We start from the raw sequence: 27,344 nt of genomic DNA, 5'->3' as shown, positions 1-27,344 counted from the left end.
GGGAAAGCCTTGCCTCCCCAGTGCAGGAGCTTGTAAAAGGCGCCAGAAGAACACATGGAACCGAAAAGCAGCGCCTGCATTCACTTGAAGGCATTAACACTGAAGGACTTGCTGTTATACTTTGTTTTTTAGGAAACCATTCTGTAGGAAATGCCCATTAAGCATCCCCCTAAGTTTCATTCCCCCCAGGGTTTGGCATACTCTAAATGGCTGCGCCTGAGGCCAGGGTGCCCTGGGGACTGGGTCCCAGGGCTGCGTCCCATCAGCATCACAACAGCACTAACAGCAGCCTCTGCGGGAGAAGGGGCTCTGCTCCAAGCTCTGCCACCTTCCTATTCCACCTCTGCTCACCCTGGCTTGTTAACACCCTTCCTCTTCTTGGAGGGGAAATAAATCATTTAGGTGTATACATTATGAATGTGGTTATGTTTAAAAAAAAAAAAAAAGGAAAGAAAAACACACATGTTAACGAGAATGGGAAAGTCTCAGTGGAAATAAGGATAGCAATTGTAAGGAAGGGTTCTTTTCTGAAGGAAGTACTTTTAAATATCTCTGTTACATAATATTTTTTATTAAAATATTCAAAACTGAAAAACAGTTTCGAAACGTTTCTTGTTTTCTGACACTACCTCAGCTCTTTGATTTGAGCTATTAAGAAGTATTACGTGGAAACATGCATTCATCTGGTTGGTCAATAAATTACCTTCTGCAGCTTATTATGTTTAAGACGCTTGCTGGATTATAGTGGGGAGTGTGAATGTTCAAGAGTTGGCGGCTGCTTTCAATGACAATGTGGCTTACTCGGGAAGAGAAGAAATGTTCCTGAAAAGCTGTGAGAAAGGCAGTCTGAATGAAGTTTGGTCTAGAGAATTGTAAAAGTGTGCTATCAGGGTTGAAGAGAAGGCAAGGACGAGTCCAGTGATTCCAGTGAGCTTCCTAAAAAGGGAGCATTTAGGCTGGGCCTGGAAGGATAAGCAAAGTCTCACTAAGTCAACAAACACAAGTGCTTGCTCCACTCCAGGCTCCATGCTGGACACCCTCACAGATGACAGATTACTGGTGACCAAGTTGGGGATACGGTTGGGAGAACAGGGTTTACTGTGGAAGGCCAGGGATGAGGGCTGGGGAGGGGGAGGGAAGGAGATGGGATGGTGGCAGGATAAGTGGTTCCAGTCAGAGGAAACAGGTAAGACCAAGAGGGATTTCATTTTGGATTAAACACAGGAAAGAACAATTCAATGATATAATGAGAGCACTAAAAATGTTCAAACCTTGATCTAATAATTCCATTTCTGAGAATTAATCCTTAGGAAATAACCCGAAAGATCAAAAAGTTTCAATGCATAAAGATTTTCACTGAAACACTAGTTTCCATAAAAATCTGATTATGTGGGTGCCTGGGTGGCTCAGTCGGTTAAACGTCTGACTTCAGCTTAGGTCATGATCTCACGGTCTGTGAGTTCGAGCCCCGCGTTGGGCTCTGTGCTGGCAGCTCAGAGCCTGGAACCTGCTTCAGATTCTGTGTCTCCCTCTCTCTCTGCCCCTCCTCTGCTCATGTTCTGCCTCTCTCTGTCTCAAAAATAAATTAAAAAACATCAAAAAATTTTTGAAAAAAAAATCTGATTATGGGTGCTTGGGTGGCTCAGTTGGCTAAGCCTCCAACTCTTGGTTTCGGCTCAGGTCACGATCTTGCGGTTCATGAGTTTGAGCCCCGCATCAGGTTCTGTGCTGACAGCATGGAGCCTGCTTGGGATTCTCTCTCTCCCTCTCTCTCGCTCTGCTCCTCCCCTACTCATGCGTGCATGTTCTCTCTCTCTCAAAATAAATAAATAAACTTTTAAAAAATCTGTTTAAAATAGTATCCTCTTTCCATCGTTTTCTCTTCCCTTATATTGCTTTATTTTCTTCATAGCACTTATCCTGTTACATCTCACTGCATAATTGAATAGAATTGTATAGCACACAGGCATACTGCAATTTTAACAAAGTGAAGGTTTGTGGCAGCCCTGCCTTGAGCAAATCTGTCGGAGCCATTTTTCCAAGTGTTTTTGCTCATTTGGTGTCTCCGTGTCAGATTTTGAGAATTCTTGCGATGTTTCAAACTCTTATCTTATTATTATAGTTGTTATGGTGATCTGTGATCAGTGGTCTTCGATGTTACTACTGTGACTGTTATTGGGTGCCAAGAAGCACACCCATCTAAGACAGCAAACTTAATAAATGTTGTGGGTGTTTGGATTGCTCCTTCCCCCGACTCTCTCCATCTTGTCAGGCCTCCCTATTCCCAGAGACACAACAATATGGCATTAGGTCAATGAGTAACCCTACAATGGTCTCTAAGTACCCAAGTAAAAGGAGTGAAAAGTACATGTCTCTCACTTGAAATCAAAAGGTAGAAATGACTGAGCTCAGTGAGAAAGGCATGTCTTTATTAAGCTTAGTAAGACAGCCAAAACCCAGGCCTCTTGAGCCAGTCAACCAAGTTGTGAATGCAAAGGAAAAGTTGGGGTTTTTTTATTAAAAAAATTTTTTTTAAATTTTATTTTGGGAGAGACAGCGTGAGCCAGGGAGAGAGGCAGAGGCACAGAGAGAGAAAGAGACAGAGAGAGGGAAAAAGAGAGAATGAGAATCTCAAGCAGGCTCCAGGCCCAGTGCAGAGCCCGTTGTGGGCCTCAATCCCACAACCCTAGGATAGCGACCTGAGCCAAAATCAAGAGTCGGACACCCGACCGATGGAGCCACCCAGGCTCCCCAAAAGGAAAAGTTCTGGAAGAAAACTGAATGCGGTCTTCCAGTGAACACATGAACGGTAAGAAAGTGAAAACAGCCATATTGTTGATGGAAAAAGTTTCAGCGGTCTGAATGGAAGCTCAAACAGGCCAGAACATATGCTCTGAAGCCAAATTCTAACTTAGAACAAGGCTCTCTTTTCAATTCTGTGAAGGCTAAGAGAGGTGAGGAAGCCACAGAAGAAAAGTCTGAAGCTAGTAGGGGTTGGCTGGTGAGGTTTAAGGAAAAAAGCCATCTCTATCACAGAAAAGTGCAAGATGAAGCGGCAAGTGTTGATATAGAAGCTGCAGCAAGTTAACTGGAAGAACTGGCTAAGATAGTTAATGAAGGGGACTCCACTAAACACCAGATTTTCAATGTAGGCCAAACAGCCTTCTATTAGAAGAAGATGCCATCTAGGACTTTCATAGCTAGAGAGGAGAAGTCAATCCCGGCTTCAAAGCTTTAAAGGACAGGCTGTGGCTCTCTTGTTAGGGCTAATGCAGCTGGTGACTTTAAGTTGAGGTCAGTGCTCACTGACCATTCCGAAAATTGTAGGGCCCTTAAGCATTACGCTAAATCTACTCTGACTGTGCTCTATCAGTGGAGCAACAAAACCTGGCTGACAGCACCCCTGTTTACAACATGGTTTATTGACTATCTTAAGCCCACTGTTAAGACCTACTGCTCGGGGGAAAAAAAGATTGCTTTCAAAATATTACTGCTCATTGACAATGCACCCGGTTACCCAAGAGCTCTGATGGACATGGACAATGAGATTATGTTTTCATGCCTACTAACATAATATCCATTTTGCAGCCCATGGATCAAGGAGCAATTCTGACTTTCAAGTCTTATTGTTTAAGAAATACATTTTGTAGGAGTGCCTGGGTGGCTCAGTAGGTTGTTTCCGACTTCAGCTCAGGTCACGATCTCACGGTTCATGGGTTCGAGCCCTGCACTGGGCTCTGTGCTGACAGCTCAGAGTCTGGAGCCTGCTTCTGATTCTGTGTCTCCCTCTCTCTCTGTCCCTCCCCTGCTCATGCTCTCTGTCTCTCAAAAATAAATAAATGTTAAAAAAAAAAAAAAAGAAATACACTTTGTAAAGACACAGCGGCCATAGATGGCGATTCCTCTGATGCATCTGGACAAAGTAACTTGAAAACCTTCTGGAAAGGATGCACCATTCTGAGGCCATTATGAACCTTTAAGGGAACCATTAAGGGAAGTTGATTCTAGCCCTCATGATTTTTTAGTGGAGGAAATCACTGCAGATGTGGTGGAAACAGTAAGAGAACTAGAATTAGATGTGGAGCCTAGAGGTGGGGCTGAGTTGCTGCCAACTCATGAGAAAACTTGAATGGATGAGGAGTTGCTTCTTATGAATGAGCACAGAAAGTGATTTCTTGAGATGGAATCTACTCTTGGTGAAGATGCTGTGAAGATGGTTGAAGTGACAACAAAGGATTTAGACCATTTTATTTTTATTTTCTAATTCAGAGGAGAGCGAGAGTGAATAGGGGTAGGGGCAGAGGGAGAGAGAATCTTAAGCAGGCTCCGTGCTCAGCAGAGAAACTGATGCAGAGCTTGATTCCATGACCAGGGATCATGACCTGAGCTGAAATCAAGGTCGATGCTCAACCAACTGAGCCACCCAGGCACCCAAGAATTTAGAATTTTATATAAATTTAATTGATCAATCAGCAGGGTTTGAGAAGACTGACTCCAATTTTAAAAGCAGCTGTACTGTGAGTAAAATGCTATCAAACAGTATCACATGCTACAGAGAAATTGTCTGTGAAGAGTCAATCGTGCAGCAAACTTCATTGTTGTCTTAAGAAATTGCCACAGCCACCCCAGCCTTCAGCAACCATCACTCTGACCAGTCAGGAGCCATCAACATTGAGGCAAGACCCTCCACCAGCAAAAAGATTACAATTTGCTGAAAGCTCAGATATAGCTTATACTTTATACAAATGTTTTATTTAGTCAGGGTAAATTTTTTAAAAAGCAAACCGAATTATGCATATTGTACCATCACAAAAACATTTTTTTTAAGCCCCCAAACCAGAAGGAAACATATTAAAGCATTTACAGTGAGTTTTTTTCTTTAGGTAGCAAAAATGCGGTTGTCTTTTATCTTTCAGCTTTCTACTCTATAGGTTTTCCAATTTTCCATACTGAGCTTGGGATTTTTCAAATAGGGAAAAAACACAAAACTTTAAAGAATCTTAACAAAAAAGTAATTCAGGTGAGAACAGGTCACATTAGGCCTTAAGTGCTAGGTTAAGTAGCGTGTGAGTTATCCAGCATGGAAAAGCTACTTGTGATTTTTAAGGCATCACAGAGATGCTGCAGAAACAGAAACGGAGTGTGGAAGAGGGGTGAGAAAGGGATTGAGGCTGGAGACAGGGAGGCACAGGAGAGGACCGCGCTGGTCCAGGTACAAAATGGTAGGCAAGGATTGAGCGGTGTGTGGGCAGGAAGAGTGAGCTAATGTGAGAAAGGCTGAAAACTGGTGACTGATTCAGTACGGAAGAAGAAGGAAGCGGAAATGATCTGGGGCTTTCCTTAACTGGAACAGTAGTATAGTTGGTGGCATGTGTTTCTTTGTTGGGCCCTAAGGCAGAGCTCTGGCGTGAACACCCTTCCACAACCTGTTTTCCAGTTGAGAAGCTAACTTATTTTCTTCAATGTTGCAAAATGTGGATGATAATTACCACCTCTGTCAGATTGCAAGGGAGAGAAAGCAAAACAAATCAGAAACTCCTTTCCAAAGCTGAAGGCTGATCACAAGCTTTAGCAATGCCCAAGAGGCATCCCTGCTGAGGCAGCATGTAGCAGGAACGTGACAATTCAGTTACGTCACCCAGTAGGTCCAACACACCATATACAATTGATTAACTCCTGCAAAACTCGGTGAACGTTTCAGATAAAAGGGAAATTGTTATCCCTACAGGAGAAACTGACAGGCTTTCTTCCTTGATTTGGAACAACGATAGGCGGAGTTTTGTGGTAATTGCTATGAACTACAACACCACTTCCTTCTTGGGGACACTAGTATTTCCAAATATTTTCTTATAATGTGCACAGGTGATGTAACATCAAGAAATTCTTAGACCACAAGCCTTTGTTAAAGTACAGAGTTACACATACTGAAAATTATCCTTAAAAATACTTTGTAGCATCAGAATTATAGGCTCCATCTTCCTAAGTCATTAGTAGCAGCACTAAATCCTGTTTCCTGAGTCACCAAACTGGTAGCTAATAGGTCCACCCCCAAACAAGAGGAACCTTGACGGTGCAGGCACCATGAGGTGATATTAGCTATCTATTGTAGAGAAGAGCTCTTATACCCAAATTAAAGAAGAATCTAAGACCAACTGGCCAGTTTTACAGAAAATAATATACAAGGAGTGAAGGGGGGAGGGGGGGAGAGCCATGCAACAGATTTGTGGCCTCACATACCTGGCATCAAGGAACCTTGATCTTAAAATCATAACTGCTTCACAAGTGCTTTGTTTGAGCTGCATCTGAATGGAACTAAATTTTCGATGGATGATGCCCACCATTCTTTCAATTTCTTTTGGGGAAATGGGACGTGTTCTACTCTGCTCTCGGAGAAGGTTCATCACATGTGTAGTGAATTCATTACATGCCTGTAAAGGGGAAAAAAAGTCACTCCTTAGGAATCTGGTATTTTAGATTATCACACCCAAACATTAACATCTAAATTTCCACCTCATTTGCAATTGCCAGTGGTGTTATGCAGTGGGTAGGGTAAAATGAAAACTAAGACACTTGTCAAATGGCAGTGGTAGTTAGATGGGGCAGCAAGAATTCTGAAACTATGAATGGCCTGGACATGCAAAGGAGGCATATCGCACTCAACTGTCCTTCCCTTCACCCTTTTCCCAGTTCCAAAATGAGGTTTTCCCACGGGAGGATATGCTCTACCAACTCCTATGGATAAGCAGGAATATATGTTTATTGTCAATACTAAGAACCTCTTATTTTCTCTGGGGTTCCACATTTATTCAACAAATGTTTACAGAAGGACTATGGAGTGCAAACTCTTCCCGATGCTATTAAGGTATAGAGAAAGGAGCAAGATGTGGACCCGGCCTTTACTATGATAAAATAAATATATAAAAAATTCTCAAACAAGGCGGTCTTTCCAAAGTGTCACAGGAAGATATGAATAAGTGTTTCCTAAGTTCCAAGGAAGGAGTGTCCTCCTGTGGAGGCAGAGATCACATCAGGCTTCACGGCACAGTGACATTTGGGCTTTAAAGAATAGGTAGGATTTTTGAAAAGTGGATAAAGATGGAAACTAGGAAGAATGCTAGGCACAAGAAAAACCACGGAAATAATATGCAGCAAGTTCAGAGGATGAGAGAGAGTATGTAGAGAAGAAGAGGGGATTCAGATCCATCCTGGCATGTAAAGGGCCTTGGACGTCAAGCATGCCAACGTCCCAGTAAAATTTAGCTATGGTGTCGGCCTTATCCATAGATATGGGCCATCCGTGGAAGATGGGTAAAGCAGCTCAACTCTTCAGGGGACGTGCAGCAGGAAAAGAAGGATCAGAGCTGGGTCTCGAGCTTCTAAGTGAACAATCCTCAGCCCTTCTTTCAGTTCACCTATATTCTTTTAGACCTATAAAACCAAGTAATGGGGCCCACGCTGAAATCTAGTACTGCTTTGGTAAATAAAGCATCAGTTTACACCCTTGAATAAAAAGAACATCTTCTGGCATTTTCATTAAAAAGGCATGACAGGAGATTCTGCATCTTACTGTACAGATGCCCCTGGTAGGGCGAGCAGACAGAACAATCATTGATCACCGCAAGACACAGTTTGAAGCTATAATAATGTCCACTTCCCTATAGATACCCTGAACATGGCTCACATATAGCACATGATGGTTTTTCTAACTGCTCATTAGAGAACTAACCTTTCAAGTAAGTTCACTGGGTGTTTCGGTTACTCTAAGCTTTTAGGGAGCTTTTCTACAAATATTTCTAAGGTGAAGTAAAATGAGTCTTGCTTATCAATGAAAGGATTTTGGGGGGGTATATCTTAGGTCTTATGCAATTTAAGTGAGCAGTGACCCTATGTTACACTTATGGGATTCTTTGGAGTGTAGAATTATGCATTGTACACAGCGGGCATCCAATAAACATCTATTGATTGGTCAGCCGTATTACAATTTGAGAGTAATGTTGATTAATATCTGTACATACATTGTCCCTGAACTATATGTGAGGGATTCTTAACTTGGAGTCCATGGATAAGTTTAGAATGTCTAGGAGTCCCTGAAATCTTATCCAGGTTGTGTGTGCCTGTGTAATACCTGAAGGGACAACTGTGGAGTTTTGTTTTCAGATTCTTAGCCAGTTTATAACTAAACAAGGCTACGAACTATTATCCTAGGTTACGACAGAGTAAAATGTCAAGGAACTGTGTAGCTCTAAAACCAGAAGTTCTATCTTTAAGGATACCAAAATAAAAACAGACTTAAGACTGTCCCCCATTATATTACTTTATCTACCTTAGGCCAAACTGAGAACAAGTGGTCATCCTGACAAGAAATATATGTACTTATTTTTTCTTGTGCTTTCTCTAAAGAGATGTTCATATAATTTCAAAATGATATAACTTGACAAACTCTACCCCTCAGTTTTGTTATCAATAAAATGAAGAAAATTAGACTGGAACTATGTCCCTACACTGGGATCAGAAAGTATGTACTTCTATAGCTAGTTCCAGAGAATGTTAATACATGGTCCCAAAATATAGTATATTTGGAAAATGCAGAGTTAAGCAAAAATTTTTAAGCTTTTTTTTTTTTTTTGCAAGACTCCTCAATACTAATACAGCAATGTGCACAATAAATCTTCAAGGGGGAATGGTATAGCCAACTTTTCCCAAATAAATTTGGTTATAAAACCTCTTTTCTCTAGAGTAGTGCTGTCCAAAAGAAATATATCGCAAGCCACATATAAAATTTAAAAAAACCTCTCATAGCCACATTAAAAAAATAAAAAGAATCAGGTGAAATTAATTTTAAAAATATATTTTATTTAACCCAATATACGAAAACTATGAACATTTCAACACATAACCAATATTTAAGAAACACAGTTAGTGATGTATGTTACATTATCTCTTTTGGTTCACTTTCTAACCCGGTATGTATTTTACATTTATAGCACATCTCAACTCATACTAGCCAGATTTCAAGTGCTTGACATCTACACGTGGCTAGTGGTAACCGTACTGGACAGCACAGCTCTATAGCATCTTGGGGACCCATGTGCTAAGAAAAACTCTTTGGGAAACCGAATACTAAGTAATCTTTGATGCTTCTTTGTTTATCCTTCACCACCCTGCGTTCACACAAACACACGCAAAGAGAAAGTTTCATTTATGAATGTCCTTGGTGAAGCAAGAGAAATTATTCATCTTATTATATCCCAGCCCTTCACTAGGTCGTTAATATTCTGTGTGACAAAATGGGAAACAAACAAAAAGCACTCTACTGCATATCAACAGACAGTTACCTTGAGAAAAAGCACTTATGTGATTGTTTAAGTTGTGAGCTAAAGCTGCTTTTTTCATGGGACACCATTTTTTCTTTTTAAAGCAAAACCAACAAATTCTAATTATTCAGACTTGGGTATTTGGCAGATGCCCTCAAAAATGAACAAACTGTGCTTGTCATGTAAAGGAAAAGAGCTGACAGTAGCGTCTGTCTTAATGAATTTGAGCTTTCAAGTGAAAATTAGAATTTTGGAAAACTTGCATCCACCACTGTTAGCTTAACAGTTTCTCTGTGGACTTTCTGATTAGTTTGATGTTGATACTAATAAACATATTTTGGTATTATATAATGAAATGTGTCAACACTGGAAGATATACGTAACTCAGTGAACCAATACTTTCCAAATGATCAATGCATGATGTTACAAAAATATGCATAGGCAGAAGACCCATTCCAAGTGCATATTAGACCGATGGATTTGAAAGGAACAGAGTACAAAGAGTTAATTGATATGGGTTCAGACTCTGCACTGTAACTAACCTTTAAGAAATTACAGCTTGCCGAGTTTTGGTGTAATATCAAAGAAGAAAGTCCACAGCTATCTGAAAACGCTATTACCACTCCTGCCTTTTCCAATGACATATTTGTGTGAGGCCAGATCCAGATGTTCTTTGTATTATTTCAACCACAATGACAACAGATTGACTGCAGAAGCACATTTAAGATCCAGGTGACTTCTATTGAGCCCAACATTAAAGAGTTGGCAAGAATATAAAAACAATGTCATTCTTCTCAATAGATGCTGAGGCTTTTGGGAAAATAACAGGTTTTTACAAAAATGGTATTTAGGTTAACATATAATGATTCATTATTGCTATTTTAAGATTAATGAATGAATCCTTTTAATATTTCTGAGTTTTAATTTCCATTATAATAAATGTTGACAGATATAATCCACCAAACAAAAGCTCTTGGGGGTCTCCAATAAGTTCTAAGAGTCTAGGTCTTAAGACCAAAAGGCTGGAGTACTGCGGCACTGGAGTATGGAAGCATTTGTAATTTGCACACAGAACATTGCAAATTCCTAAAAACCTAGCTTGCACATTATGGTAACATATATCTTTGACAGGGTGTACGTCTTGATAAATAATTCAAAACTCCTATGTGAATGATCCCTGAGATGCAAGCTCTCTTACGTTTTTCTCTGGCTGCATTTTAATCTCTCCAGAAAGAAAGTTTGCCTATGGTTTCTAGGAAGCATGTGAGGGGAAAAAAAGGGTTAAAAGCAAAAACTTTCTGCATCTAAAAACTCATAATTTCCTAAAACATTTGCTGAATGTCTCACAACTTATTAAGTGAACTCATCTATGAATGCAAATGCTGATTAGCAATTTGGCAATAGCCCAACATTCACAGAATTCACATAGCTTTTCTTTAAACCAGTAGTTCATACATGATTAATTAGAACATCTCATTTATGTAGTGTGCACTTTAGCTCATTACTCTAAGTAAAATTCGTTAAGTATTTACATTTAGATAATTAAAATCTGGGTACACCCTTAAGAAAGATGCATACACTTTAGGCAAAGTGATTTTTTTCCTTTATACCACTGAAAGTAAATTACAGCCTCATTTACAGCATCATCTGTACCAGTTTCAGAGCAGAGCACAGTACTGCCTCATCTTCTATTCCTTAAAAGGTATACATTTTTTAAGCAGATAAATGCAGTAAGAATGATCAAATGATTGCAGAGTTGTTTTGAAGGGCCACCCAACCACATACTAGCATCGATGTCGTTTATAATGTGGGATGCTCATTTATCACAACCTCAATCACACTTACAAGACTAGAGTATTAAAATAGACTTTGGAGAAATTTTTCATTGCCTTATTATTTTTCCAGGTGAAATTATCGGTTAAAAAAATTTCTGGTCAATGTCCACAATACAAATGTAGTAACACCTTGGTTAATTAGAATATTTAGGAAATGAGAGTTTCGACTCCTTGAATTTTCTGAGCTAAAGCAATGGCAGAAGCCTCTTTTTCTTTTAATCCAGATGTTGAAACTATCTAGGATGCATTTTTGCTTGTGTTTTAAAACACACATTGCAAGAACATAGTTAACTGAACACAAAGTATGAAAAGATCTGCCTGATAAAAACATTTTCAATCAATTCTTATTATGAGCCTTTCTCCTTGTCACTGGTTCCCTTCTCCTTAAAAACCCAAAACCAGTTAAGGATTTGAACTATTTGGATAATGTTTTTAATGATATTTATTGGCTAGTAAAACTGTCTCCTCAATATCCATACATATTTCGTTCACACTCAAAGTTTTCAGAGTGCCGAGTTAAAGTTGTGTGGCGGTGCTTTTTTCAGTTGTGAATTCAAGACTCAATCCCTTTCTTGCCTGTAAATTCACATCAACAAATGTAAAAATATAAAATCAGACAGTGAGCAAGCACTGACTTTAGAGGAAGCTTTAAAATGGGTAAGTGATCAGATCTAACAACCGAATTGGTCTTTTGTAACCATCTAGAGAAGCTGACTGTAGTCAACAGATCATGATACCCCCATTCTAAAATCCACTTTTCAAAGAGAATAAATCTCTATTAAAAGTTATTGCCTCTCAAATTTGCATGCATCCATTTTCTAGCTGTCTTTATAACCTTGCAAGTAACTCTGGTCCAATATCATAGATTTTGTATTTATGGAATGTTTATTAAATCAACAAATTCTTCTTGTTTTGGATAAAAGTCAACACCTAAAGATTTTTCCTAATCCAAGTGGAATGAGACAAATATGTGTAAGGAGCAGCCACAAAGATGAAATATCTACTGTACCTCAACACTTCTTACCTAATTACATGATTTAGGGACCTATCTCGTAAGGGTTTCATAAGGATTATATTATACATGCTAAGGTCTGTGCACAGAGCCTAGGACGTAATTAATATTTAATAAATGGCAGTTATTGTTGACAATGAAAATGGCAATTTTACGAAATTCATATTTTGTATATGTTAGCTATTCCGCAAGCAGTCCCTACTCTGATTACCTAATACAGTTAATACAGTCAGGCCTTCCCACTTCCTGAATTATACAGACAGAAGCTGAAAACAAAAGAGTATTCACATATTAAAACAAGTCATTTGATTAATCAAGTTTGTGGTCAAAGAGACATTTGGTACATAGAGCTAATAATGCAGAAACTTGGAGGAAAAAAAGGCGAACATTCAAACACACTTTCCAGCCAAGGAAAAGACCCAGCATGAAAGCTGACAAGAAGTAAAACCTTTCCCTTGGAGCAATCGGTGACAAAGCCTTGCTTGGGAAAATGAAATATAAAGTTTCCATCAGAGAGTACCCTTTTGTCTGTCCGGCCTCTTAAGCTACACAATCTCTCATGTAATAACATCAGTATTTTTTTTAACCTGATAAAAATAAAACTCCTTTACAAGCAAAGGAGATTTTGCCAGCAAATGTAAGCACATAATGTTGAGATCCTCGACAAGCACAAGGACATGCTTTTACAATGGTTTAGGCTCCACACTCAACTTCCATTCCTCCCACGATTAAGTCCTTGCAGTCTGAAAGTCTGGTAGTAGCTAAACATTACCTGGTTAGTCTTGGGCACATTTGGTGTACATGCTTGCTTGCAGTGCTTTACCTGATTTGAGGTGAATTCAAAAGACATCTGTGAACCCGGGAAGCAGGTTCCCAGATGCTCGGGGAGGGTTGGGACCCTTACAACACTTTCGCCTTCAGCAAAAATGTATTTCAATATAATTATAGTAGATAGCTTTCAATATGTCATCTCTATTATAGCAGCTGTAAATTATGAAGTGAATTGCCTGTGTACAAGCATTTCTTCTGGTACAAGCAAAGTGGGAGAGCGGCACAGGGCATGATATATCTTTTTCTTTTTAACTGAGAACAAATGTCTAAGTCAAATTTCATTCGCAAAAACCATGTGTCCATTTCCCTTTGGAAGAGAGGTGGAGGAAGCCAGAAGACCCTCAATTCTTAAAATCAGGCTTCCCAGGACCCTAGGCTCAAGTTCATTAGGAATTCACTTATTCTAACAGTTGGGCCCTTACTTGTAAGACTATTTTTGAAAGGTAGTGTAAAAGCGTTTTTCAAAACTTGTAGCTAATCAACAAAAAGACAAAGAAGCAACCGGGTTTGTTTTTTTTTTCATAGCCAAAGAGGGAAGCAATGTACCCCAAACGAAGTGTTGTAAGACAGGCGCTGCAAACTCTGGAAAATTATATATTCCTGTTGGGTGTCAGGATCAACAAGAGAAAAGTAAAATAGTTTTGTTTCGTTTTGGGTGGTAGTAATATTCAAGAACCTTACTGTACTATATATTCTATGCCTAATATTTCAAAAGTGTGTATAAGTGAATTCAGATGGTTATCATCAAAAATCATTTTATCTGAGCCTATGTAACGAAGACATACGATCAAAGGATATTTTCTGGAGGGAAAAAAAGGACAGGATTTTAAAGACCGTACCATTCCTAAAACACACACATAAAACTGAGCCTTGTGGCTTGGATTTAATTTTGCTCAAAGTGTAGCTCTAGTCTGCTTAGCTTTGTAAATGTGGCTGTGCTTATAAGGTACTTTAATTTACTGCAGTGGTAGTGTTTGTTAATTTTATGGCAATCTAAATCTAAACAGGCTTCAGATACATTTTCATTACAGCTTCGTTGCAAAACACGGTAGAGTGAATAGCTCTAAGATTCCAATGTAGTTTATTTCTCTCAGTAAAAGACTCAACACAATTTTCTGATGAATCCACTGCCTTAACATGTATGTTCTTCCTATTTACTAACAGGCTTCTGTCACTTGGAATACCTGTGTTCACTTTTAGGAGGAAAAATATGCTTTCTGGAAAGTGATTAAGATAGTTGTTTTTTCCAGCTGTATTCTGATCCCATTCTAAATGCAAGTCCACATGGGCAAATGAGAACCAACCAGAATGTACTGAATTATTTTCCAATTCTATATAAGTAGCAAGCATAATTCAATGGAAATGGAAGGTATATTGTCAGAAATTGATTTCAATACCTGATTTGGACACTAACCAGATGTGTGACATTGGACAAATCATTTAACTGGAGTCTCATTTTCTCATCTATAAAATAGAAATTATAATGCCATCTATTTTGGAAATGCCATCCCCTCCTCTCCCTTGGTTCTGCTTAGCCCTCCTAGTTGCTCCAAAGCATATCCCTAGGAGGTCTATCCCAGATAAAGCCTACAACTTGTATACCAAAAACTTGTAAAAAGCAAACAAACAAAAAAACAATTGACTATCTTCTGTTAAAACTCACTGATCTAATAACTTAGGAACTACAGGCAGAAGAGCTATAAAATCCAGCCCCAAAGACAACTCAAGAGAAATAAATGCTGCTGTGTTGTTTCTAGAACTGAAAATTCAGAACCTACAGAAGAAAATCTGTAAACTTAAATTCTGTTATTCAGCCAACCAGTCATCACACTCCATCTATTTATTTGTTCATAATACTGCAGCAATTTCATGTCTGTATTTTTCCTTCCCAAAGTGTTAAAAATGAGCAAGGAAATATATACTTAAACGGTTTTTATTAGGTTACTGAATATATTGGGAAATAAGATTCATCATTATACTTTAAAACTCATTATTTCCCAATATGATATTTAATCCAAAAATTCCAAATATACATAGTGTAGATTAACTTATGAAGAACTTGTGTGTGTTCTCAAAGGAAAAGCAAAGAAATCCCCCTGGTGACAGTGACTAATGACAGCCTCACCTAACTTCCAGCAGGGCTACAGACGAAGTTGATGTGAAGAACCATGGCAGGAGACAGTAAGGAAATCACCTTAATTTCTGAGCCAAAAAAGTCGGGCCATTTGGTCCCTAATACTATATAGATCTTTCCATGCAAGGTGACTGGTGGTATTTATTTAGTAAGTATGTATAGATGTATTTAACAAAGTTATGCGATTAAGATTACGCTACAGATTGGAATCATTTTCTTCTGTTTATGCTCAGGGCAACTTTTTCAACCATGACTTATTTTGTTTACTCTCAATTATTCATATGTCAAATCAGAAAGCTCCATTTTTTTGCATATACACACACAAGATAATTTTTCCAAAATTCTTATTTGCACATCTTCTACCAAAAATTCCTACCGAGACTAGAGATACAGTTTGAGACCCCAGAAAGTACTATTCAGAAAAAAAACCAAACACGTATCTTATAATATTAATTTATATTATATTTTAACATAAAGCTACATAAATTTTCTACCCTTCCTCAAAACACACTCACCTCTGGAACAGAATCCTACATTTGCTTAATGCCACCACATCCAGAATACTTGAGAAGACGATGAAAAAAAAATAACATATACTACTGAAACTACGCAGGGAACTCAGAAAAAAATCAGTAATAAAACTGACCAGGAGACCCACATCTTACTAAAGTGTTCCGACTTTAAGAAGTGCCTGACTGTACAGTGAAATGTCTGTGGATGAAATGGTATGATGCCTAAGCCTTGCCTGAAAACACTCCACCAAAACCAGAACAAGGTAGGTAGGTAGGGGTGTGTGTGTGTGTGTGTGTGTAATAGGCAAAATAAAGTTGGCAAAATACTGACATTATTTATCTGAGTGATGGATGTCCAGGCAGTGTCTTATTCTAGGTTGGGCTCTATAAAACTGCCAATACTGTTTTTGACCTAAAAACTTGGCAATTTCACAGGATTCAACTTAATAATGTTATCTTTCTTTTTGGACACATTTTTTTTTTTCCTATAATAATGGTTTGTTTGTTTTTTTTTATTATCTGCTAGTGAGAATTCTCCAAACTAAACAGGATTTCAGGTTTACTAACAACTAAAATATGTTTAAAACAAACTATCAACATTTTACCTTATTTCATTGAAGCTAAGACTTAACTTCTTTTTTCCCACCTTTTAACATCTCTGAAGTTTGGAAGCATTTTATAGTCAACGGCATGTTATAGTTAAATTGGGTAGCGTTACTTTTCCTTGGTGGTACATAAACAGTGACACAACTTAAAATCAAAGATGCCTTAGATTCAGTGAAGTATGGTTAATGTAAGTGCTGAGAATAGCATTTTTAATCTACACTCTCTTTCTAATCAGGAATTTAGCACACAATGCCTAGTATTCCCAGCCCGAGGTTACCTAGAATTATCCTGGGAGTCTCCTCTTCAGAGAGAAAGGCCAGAGCCTGCTTGCTTTGTGACGGTTAGCTCCCTCCCCTATATTCTGGCACAATCCATAAGAATTAATTCCCAGGAGGATCTGGAGCTCACAGCATAGGAGGAAGACTTCACTGTGCAGCGCTTCCTCTGAAAGTTGTTAAAACTCATGAACAAGGCCAGTGTGTAAATGTTAATTACCCCGAGCTTTGAAGGGCACCAAGCAGTGAGGTTAGAGGGGAAGGATGGTTGCAGGTGTGGTAGTAAGGGTGCGTGAATGTGAGCAATGGGTAAAACGAAAACAAGTGAATGGGATAAAATAGGTTCAGCTTCACCTCCGAAATCTCAAAGGGACTTCATTTCATGAATCCAGCAATTCACTTGGGTTTTTGCATTGACCTTATTTATTTTGCTCTTCGTGTTAACACCTACCCCTCACAGCCCTCAGAATTGGTTAGTGCAGTCTAATGGAAGAGCAACAGAGGGTTTGTGCAGGACTATGAGAGTGGCGGCTGCTGACCTGTTCATATTTCTCCAGTTCTGTGTGATAGATTTGTCTGATCTGGGTCAATTTGGCTCTGTAATCTGAGTGTTCAATAGAGTTATCTGAAGAACCTCCAGAGGCTGCCGCGGCTGCAGCTGCTGCCGCCGATCCCCCACCTTTCTCAGGACCTGAAACCCCTTCTGCCAAAAGCATATTGTCCAGTCTCATTAGCTGGGGGTCGGGAGGGTCCTCCTCCTGGGCTCCTCTGATGCTGAGACCTTCAAGGAAAGAGAGAGACAGAGAGAGAAGAAGCGAGAAATAGGACAAATAGTGTGAGTATTTTGTTTATTTGAGAAAATGATCAAACAACATTAGTGCACTACAATTCATGCTGAGAATTTCTTTGTTCACATTTACCAATAAGCGTGAGTATGAAAATTCTTTGAGAGAATATTTACACGCATCCCAGATTTCCTAATATTACACCCTCTCAATTTATCCTAGATTGGATCGCTGGAAAAAGGTAACTGCGGCTCAGAATATTCTAACGTCAATCTTCCCAAATTTAGATGCTTTAAGCATAAAATGGGAAGGGGGTAAAAACTTTGGGATTTTGAGAGGACAAAAATAATTCCAAGGATGTCAAACAAACACGTCTAAAGGTAGTTATTCTGGTTTTTTTTTTTTTTCTGTATGATTGGAAGAACAGAATCTAAAAATCCCATGGAATAATTCATTCACAAACTATAGCCAAAAATTAGAAAATAAACAGAATTAGACGGGAGTCTCCATTGTATAATTTCAAGGGGAGAAGAGAAATTCATATGTTATGAAGTAATTAGCTATGCTTTAAAAGTATATATTATTGAAAAAATATATATATATATACTAGTGAATGAATCTGTTAAGCAATCTATGCAATCAGGACCCTAAATATAGTATTAAAAATGTACCATTGAAATGGCAATCCAGTGCTGGGCACAGTAGTCTCCATGTAATTTTGCTTTTAAATCAAGAACTTCCTAAGTGATGCCCAGTCAGCAACCTCATCTGAGAACTATAGATCACAGCTGACAATTCATAGGTTTAATCAGGTCACACAGGCTTTCTGCCAAGATGTTTTCAACAACACAGAAGACAAAGTTTTAAAATAATTATCATGGTATAAAAAGCACTGGAGTCATGACAGCTCAAAATCAGCATTTTCATTAATGTGTAACATAATCTAAAATATCCCAGCCCAATTAACCTCTGTAAATCTGTTTAAAAGCAGGTTCCCCACACTTAGTTACAAGGCATCTTGGGGAAGGGGGAGGAGGGGAGTTGGCATCTTGCATGTCGGCATTTGGATGCTGCCTTTTTCCTCTGTGCCTGTTGTTGTTTATCCACAGTGGTGCACACTCTGTGTCTAGTGTAACTTACATGACAGTAACATCTATAAGCTGCCAAGTACTCAGCTGAGCACCAGCTCCGTGATTTTATATGCTAACCTAAAACTACCATCAATTCTTTTAAGAACAGATTTCATTCCTAGATGTCCTGAATTACACCCACAGCATGACAGAGCTCTTGGTTGTCTTAACTCAAACACACAACTTTAATTTCCTCCCTCAAAACACTTTAAAGCTGTCACTTTCATTTAAAAATATACTTCAGAATAATTTCAACTGGGTAATAAAACTAACTCACAATAATTTAAAATTATATCTGGTGCCTGGTCAGAGGTGAATAAATAAGGTTTGAAAACTGTAATATACTAAGACAATAAATTCATTTAGGGAACCAGAAAGTTAGATAACTCTCTAAATAAGATAAAATCAGTATCAACATTGCTGCTAATCAAAAATAGAAAAACGTGTATTTGCTATTTCTTCCAGATCTGGCAAATACTGGTTACACTGGTATTTTTAATTTAACATCTTTGATTTTCTTTCCATCCAATTCACTTTGTTAGATGTTAAAATCTCATGGCCTTGACACACTTGTAGTTCCACATACCAAGTTTTTTGTGCATCTGGCATGCAGTGAGGACTCACTGAGCAACGTCTTATCTTACATTTGGACTCAGCTTCTAAGTTTCTCCTTCTTAAACTAAAGGTTTGCTCACACTTTCATGTGTTCATTGTTTCTTTTTTCTATTTATACAGATACTGGTGCTTCTCCAGAAAAGGTGATTTTTTTATCTGCCCTCAAGATTCCTCCAGGTTTCTAGTTTTCCACCTTGTACTTAAACATATTGATCTTTTCCCTATGGATATTTGGTGAGGTTCTTTAATAGCAGATCAACATCCACAGTCAAAATTATTACACTTCCCTGCACAAGCGTGGCAAACAACATGTTCAGTGACTTAATACACAAGGAAGCAGACTATTAGGGAGACAGAAGAAGGAAATTCATCAGGAAGAAATGCCAAAGACATGACACTTTTATACATTCCTAATATGCATTCCCAATACCACTATACCAACAGGAAGCAATCCTTAAAGTCAGTAGTAGTGGACACAAATAAAAATAATTATAAGAATGTATTTTTAGCTGGTATAATATTTTCCCCTTGTGATGAATAATATCTCTTCTAAAATCATAACTAAATCAACACTTCAGTGTTTGCCTCAAATACAGGAAAAATGTTTGAATGCAATCCTTCTGCGTTTACTTTACAAATTATGTGCATCAAATCTAATCAGAAAAATCATTTCCTAACAAAAAGTTCATACTCCTTTGGATGAAAAGTACTAAAGCACTGTATAATTAGGCAACATTGAGAAGGCTATTTATCAATACTGAAGTCATTTTCATACCTATAGTTGGAAAAGTGAATCAAATTTCTTTCTCTACTAAGCAAAGTCATGATTATGGATCTTTAAATAGTTAATATCTAGTTTCCAAAAATTATTGTTAATTTGAATATTTCTATTCATATTACCTTACATTCAAGATTGCTATTTTATTCCTCGTCCCATCTATCTATTCACCCACTATTACTTAGCTTACTAACCTGCCAAAGTCACACATGGCTTCCAATTATAACACCTACTCCTCTGGGCACCTATAAACATTTTAATGAACCTAAATCTGCAAGGGCCAGAACGAATTTGACTGTGTAGTTACCAAAATATCTTGATATCTTCAGATTTAAAGTTGGAAAAATGGTAATTTAAAAATTGCTCATTCTTGTTTTTAATCCAAAATGCATACTAGAACATTTACAGAGATTTGTAAAGTTTTACATCTAGGTTCCTTGGTTATAACAGCATTATGAAGTTAAAAACCACCACAGCCCTATTTGCAATCTACTTATAACCACAACATTCATTTCAGTATCCCTAAGATTTAGACAAATCATACCAACACAGTAAAACATTGTTTAACAATGAACTTGGCTTTGTTATAAGCCCACAGTTTTTGCATATCTTTCAGCAAATCCTAATTAGCTGTCTTTCAACATGCTGTGCACCTGCCCCACAGATAATGGGAGAGAGCATCTGCATAGACGACTGCATTCGGAGGGCAATAAATAAATTACGGGTCAAAATTATTACAAAGCTTTCTCCGAATAAACGCATACCCTTCACAATACTAAGCTGCAGATGTGAAAAGTACCTAAAGCCCACTCAAATGGTATGATTACGGGGCTGTTTGAGTTTAATAATCTGACCGTAATTCAGGCATTTTCAACAGCTCATTAAGGGTTCATTAATATATAGGCAAGCTTTTGAATTATAAATAAGCAGATTAGAAATCTGCAGTGGCTGGATGGTACAGTAGTAGCCTCTCTAACAGAACAACTCTGTAATACAATGAAGGCTTGACCCAAGAGAATGAGGTGCAAACACAGGGCACTAACTAAGCTTCATGGTTCCCTCATTTCAAGGACCAAGCCCACTGGACCATGACAAACCTCTGTTCATCCAGGACTAAAGAGTGGCTTCAGACCATGGCTACTTCAAATGTTTTCTACACATAGCAATGAATTAGGCACGACTAAGAGCTAGCTCTACAATATTTCCAGAATCAGGGAAGGCACATTATACGTATAAGTAATGATAAATAAAAGTTATCAGATCATTTTTACTTTGTAAACAGTTCGTTATTCAGATCTGCTGAGAAACAAAAAGCTATTATGGAAACTTGAGTTGTTTGATTCCCCCACCCTACCCCACCCCCCCACCTAATGAGCATGCCATAAAACCAGATCCCAAATTATTCATAAGCTTAGGGCTCTGAAATCTCTATAATTTTGTTTTCTGATGGACTTGTTCTCGATTCATTCAACTACCACTCCAGTGTTAGCTCAGAGGAAAATGTTTTAGCAGTGACACGTAAAACGAGGCCAGATCAGATATTTTCAGCAAGCCCTGAATTCTTGGCTGCTTTGAAACCAGTCACAATGCTAATACTTTCTGTTTTCCTTACAATTTTCCATAGATTTTATTTTGTGTCTGTTATTTAAAAGTAACAAGTAGGATTATGGTCTGTGGTTTAAAGATGATTAAAGAAAATACCAACTTTGTTTTCTGTGCTTTCTGCATTTTAAATCAAGTTGGCTTCAGTTTGATATACATAACCCAAATTATAAGGAACAAAGATTAATACAGACAGGTTGCTACTTTTCCCCCCAAACGTTAAAAAAGCTAAGATATTTTTCTGTGAAATCCTTTAAATAAGAAGCAGTTTAAATATGAAACAGAAGAGCTGGAAATGAAATGAAGGTCACAAGCCCCATGGTTATAAGACCTCATTTGAAACAATCACTTTTCGTTGTGAAAAACTGGAATATAATTTGGAAACAAAGTAGAGAAAGACACTGAGAAATCCCTCAAGGCACCATTATTGAAAGTAGACTTAGGTCTGGGGGTGGAGGAGGGGAGGTTGGGGTTCTCAGACAAACAATGGGTGGACTAGAGATAAAGCTAAGGCCAAGTCCAGGGAAGGCAGACCCTTGAGTGGGGTCTGACTGACAGACAAAAAGAAAAAAGAAAAAAGAAAGATCTGGAATAATATTTGCACCTGATTTCTCACTCTCCTTCTTAGGACTAAAGATGAGACTTGTAATGAAAGGGAAGAATCCTATTATTTTGTAGGTATCAGTAGAACCAACTGTAAAAACAACTAATTTTTAAAATAGTATGAGGAAATGACAGATGATATAGTTGCCTATCACAACTCACGGCCCCATGCCCATCCCACTCTAGCTCCAAATCTCCTTTTAAGCCAATGTTAGTGTCTAATCCACTGAATATGGCAGTCATATTACAAGCTAATGTCACTTTCACTCCTATTTAAGGTGACTGCGTGGTGTGTGCACGTTTTTCATGTCAGGTATATTAAATATAACACGGCAATGCACTGCACATTTCCACGCCAACCTAGTTGTCACTTTCGCTTGACTCATTCTCTATTGAGGAAAAATGCAGCACTGGGAATTTACAAGGCTTTTCAGTTAAATGGACATAAATCACAGGTTTCATTCAAACCGAATAATCACTGGCCATAAAGAGCTACTTGTCTCTTACCATATATTACAGTGAAGTTCCTGTGAGCAATAATGCAGCCATTCATGGCAAAGAAAAACAGAGCGAGACATTAAGAACTGACATGTAATCCTGTTAGGGCCCTGACGTGGAGAGTGTGGCTGACATTTTTATCATATATGTCCATTTCTATTTGGAAAATCAGAGGAATAAAAATGATTACTTCACTGCCCAAATCTACCTTCCTAAAACAGCCCACTGAGATTTGTTTACATGCTGGGAAACTGCTTACTAGAAATTCATAAATCTAAGATTTTGAAGCATTTCCCCTGATGGTTAAATTGAAGATATGACTAGAAAGATTCCCCATAATGCTTCTCCACACCTCCATTTCCTTCACTTTCAACACATAAACTGTCAATCCATCGCTTTATTACACTTCACCTTCATTATAAAGCTGTTGGCAGGATGCCTATTTCTAACATACAGCACTGATAACTTTTCTCCAAGCACTTGCTGCAAAGCCATCTCACTCAAGAAAGCAGGCAACTAATGACCTTTATTAGAGGTTCGATAGAAAGCAGCTAGATGCTATAATGACATTATTAGTATCTTGGTCTGTACAGGTACTAGACTCCCGGGCAGAACCTAGTTGTTATTTTCCTGCAGTTTCACAGATGTACTTTAAATGACAAGAGGGAAAGCACTTAAAGGTATTTCTTGAGTCGCCGGTGTTTTTCCGTGCCAGTATGAGTCCCAAGGCTATGACTCTAGCATTTCTGCATGCTCCCAGCAATGCAAATGACAATACAGAGACCACTTATAAATCAATTCTTCTCCTTGGCCACACCACACCAATCCCCACCAAATCGCAAGTTCAGATGTTTATTTTGCCAGAAATAGAGGAATGTTCTACACAAAAGCCTGATATAATAATTTACACTAAACATGTTGCTATTTGAAGCCGTCAAAAATATTGATCCTATTTACCGTATTTACCCAGTAACTGATAAAGCTATGGTACCGTTCATTTATTTGAAAACATTTACTATGCTCCTTTCTATTGTGGGAAGGTGTGTTCATTCTGCGGGAAAAGACTTTCGAAAAATCCTTCACTTTCATTATAGTTTCTCTTTCCCCTTCAAGTCTATTTTAGCCAACTGTTTACATAAAAATCTGAAACTACTGTTGGCTGGCAAAGGCAAATTTTGAAGACTTCCCACTTGCCAATTAGATCTTGCCTCAAGAGACAAGAAAAAGGAGTGAGCCTTGTCACTGTGAAAGTGAAGAGCAGCCAAGATGAAGGAGCAGATGGACTGTGCAATAAAAATGCAGAAAGAAGAGTTACATTTTTAAGGCACTTTTTTGTTAAATGGAGCTGCATCTTGTTGGAGCGCTTGATATATAAGCACTGTCAGCTACAGAAGAAGAGAACAGGGCTAGGGCAAGATATGAAGTATGCTGTGCTTGCATGAGACAGTGAAAAAAGGATGAAGGAAAAAACAGGCCATGTTTCTCACGCATATTAGCACAAAGGGTTACCTGTGCTCTGTTCTTAAAGGAAATTATTACAAGTGGGGAAAAAAAGGAAACGGCCATTTTCTTTTTATCTGAAGGGATAGATGTTCAAACAAAATGCTCTACTGAAAAGATTCTGAGGATTGGTAAATATGACAACTAAATTTGAAAGGAAAAAAAAAAAACCCCAGCACTGTATAAAGAAAAGCAATGAGTTTCAGAATCTAAGAGGGGGGGAGAGAATTCTAATAACACTGGCTTTCATACCTACAGGTCTTTGTGACTAGCTATTCTGTGTGGTTACCAGTGATCTAATGTGCCTCTGATATCCTTTTAAATTTACCACGTGCCTGGGGTCTCCTCACTAGAAAATGCTGGAGTCCTGTATTTGGACTTTCATCAAAATCAGTTAGTCCTATTATGTGCATTTTCTGGACGTGCTCCTCTTCTATTAAATGCATTTTAGCATTCGTTTACACAAACTCCTACTGCATCCTTCCTTTGCCCACATCCCCACATTCTGTCCCCTTGCCTTTTCTCCCTGCAGAATGAGATCGCCATGGCACTTTCATTTCCTGTCTTGTCAGTTAAGATCACTGCCATGCTGTGAATGGGATAACATTGCACTGTGGCGCCTGCTCCTTCTAACATAGAGGGCATCGTGTGTGCTCCACCACACAGCTGCTTTCCCCACTACTCTATTTTCTGGAAGACCGAATCTTCTAGACTTTAAGTTCTTCCTACACCCAGTCCACAATACAAAATGTTTCTCCCCCAAAGCAAATTTTTTGTGTCCTTTTATTTCTTATGTGCCTTTAACCTCTTATTTTACAGCTGCTAATGTGATAACCCAAAACAATGTTTGCACTTGGGTATCCTTCTGTTGCTTAGCCTGAAAGTTCTCTAGGTTCAAACTTCAGCATGTTGATTAAGCATATATGTAGATGCCAAGCAGCACGCTGTGACTTTCACATTTTCTCTCATTTGATTTGTAAATGACCTTATAGGGTAGCATGCCATTATCTTCATTTATAGATGAGAAAACCAAACTTCAAAGAGGTTAAGTGACTTGCTCAAGATCATGTGGCTAGTAAACATGAAAGCAATGATTCAAACACAGACCTGCCTTCCTTTAAGTCCAGGGTTCCATTATACCTCAAACACCTGGAGGAAGAGGTAATAATATTGGATTTTAAGGTGACTTTGCAAGTACAATACAAACGAGCTACACTACTGGAGAATATACCACATTACAAGAGAATATGGAGTCACACAAGCCTGGCTTCAAATTGACTCTGTTACTTTTTAGCTGTGTTTATGGGCAAGTCTTCTAGCTCATTCTCTTTAAATATAGATACCAGCAACTCAATGAATCATTGTGGAGTTTAAATGGTATAAAATGTGCAAAAATGCCTAAAACAGTACCTGGCACATAATCATCACTTTAAAAAATAATAGGGGCGTTCACTTTAAATCACAAAGACTGAAATCTGGTTTTATTAAAGTACTACATCTCCCAAAGTCAAAGAACTATTTACAGAATTCCAAAGTATCATCTGTGATGTTGAAACATTACCAAGAGCCATGCCATACATATAAAACAATGCAGAAGTTTTACAGTCTTAAAATGTAATCTGAAACAAATCTGTCCTACAATTAAAACTTTTAAAAGAGGTTAGAGTGGAAGAGAGCCAAAGCATAAGAGACTCTTAAAAACTGAGAACAAACTGAGGGTTGATGGGGGGTGGGAGGGAGGGGAGGGTGGGTGATGGGTATTGAGGAGGGCACCTTTTGGGATGAGCACTGGGTGTTGTATGGAAACCAATTTGACAATAAACTTCATATATTGAAAAAAAAACAACAACAACTTTTATCTGACCTCTGGTAGTGTTCATACCAAATCTGATCTAGTCCACTACCAAAACTTCTTTTTTTTTTTTTTTAAATGTTCACTTATTTTTGAGGGGGGGGGAGGGGGAGGGGCAGAGAGAGAGGGAGACAGACTCTGAATCAGGCTCCAGGCTTCGGAGCTGTCAGCACAGAGGCTGACTCGGGGCTTAAACTCATGAACCATGAGTTCATGACCCGAGCTGAAGTCAGCTGCTTAACCGACTGAGCCACCCAGGCGCCCCTACCAAAACTTCTGATTGAAGTTTTTCTTTTCTTCCTTTGATCTGATGTTTTTTATATATCAGAACTTCTTTGTCATAGATTGTGTTGCTGTTATTGTGCAACATATTTTAATGGTTTGTGGTTTTATTGCTTTTTGCTTTCTCAATTTTTATGACCTAAGTTATCTCTTTTCTTTTGTTCTTTCATGTTACTTTTACTCTCACATATTGCTTCCGGTGGTAGAATGGCACTTTGATGTATGTTGATGATGAAACACTCATGATTAGCAGTCTCTGGCCACACACTTCAAATAAACTCAGAAATCTAGAGAATGGCCACGTGTAGGGAACTGCATGGAAAGTAAATGGTGCCGTTTATTTGTCCTGAAATAAGGACTCTTCATCCTGTGAATTTACTCATTATCATGTTAGAACTAGCTATACTGTATTTTGTTAAAATTAGTTAAAATTACCCAAAGTTATGCATCTTTTCTCAATTGGTGTTCTGGGAATATTTAATAAAACATTTTTGTAGATAAAATGGATGGTATCTTTTAAAACTTTACATGTAATCCATATACGATACAAAATTTTTGGTCAGAATTTGGGGAGAAAAATGGTCCTTTTTGCATTTGTTATTTTCCTCAAGTGAAAATTCTAGACCCCAGGTGAATTTAAAAATACCTGTACTAGGTTGCGTATTTTTAAGGTAATCAGTAAGCATCATTCATACACCCCTCGGGGCAGGAAGAACCCGGCCCCTATCAGATCATTAACCTTATGCTTATCTTTGTATTCAGCTCCTTTGCTTTTGCTGCGGCCATCTTCTTTCTCTTTTCTCTAAAATGTTCACAAGTGAATGTAAAAATTACAGTCAGTCGACTTCATTATGAACAGCAGACACCCACTTGTTCCCTCTTTCCCCTCATAGGAAGAAATGCCCGCTTCATTGTTTCTGTAATGCCGAATGATCTTGATGCGCAGGCACTGCTCAAAAGAGCATGTTAGTAAACACGGCATGAGGGTCATTGGCATTCTCCGTGCGTTCCAATGTAACAGCACGGCGTAAAGTTTTATCTGTATTATTATAAAGGACGCAGGCTCAGTTTTATTGAAAAGGCTTTGTGAAGCATGGCATGATTATAGGAAACATGAACTTTACTGGACTTTCCATAGGATGTTACTTTTAAGTGTGCTGGCTCTTTAATATAAATATAG

General features: G+C 38.3%; 1 protein-coding gene across 3 annotated transcripts in view; it reads right to left on the bottom strand.

Annotated features, from left to right (window-relative positions):
* Nucleotides 1-27,344, bottom strand: part of PBX3 (PBX homeobox 3) — a 219,033-nt gene that overhangs the window by 40,062 nt on the left and 151,627 nt on the right. For all 3 annotated transcript variants that reach the window (XM_019421138.2, XM_019421141.2, XM_019421140.2), the window contains exons 3-4: nucleotides 17,059-17,300; nucleotides 6,238-6,428 (exon numbers count right to left, since the gene is read on the bottom strand). In XM_019421138.2, the coding sequence (XP_019276683.1) occupies nucleotides 6,238-6,428; nucleotides 17,059-17,300 (433 nt within the window). The remainder of the gene's footprint in view (nucleotides 1-6,237; nucleotides 6,429-17,058; nucleotides 17,301-27,344) is intronic.

Source organism: Panthera pardus, unplaced genomic scaffold (assembly GCF_024362965.1).
Source record: "Panthera pardus isolate Hobbes unplaced genomic scaffold, ASM2436296v1 HiC_scaffold_20, whole genome shotgun sequence".
In the NCBI taxonomy this organism is placed as follows: domain Eukaryota; kingdom Metazoa; phylum Chordata; class Mammalia; order Carnivora; family Felidae; genus Panthera; species Panthera pardus.
This window is presented reverse-complemented; position numbering and strand designations above follow the sequence as displayed.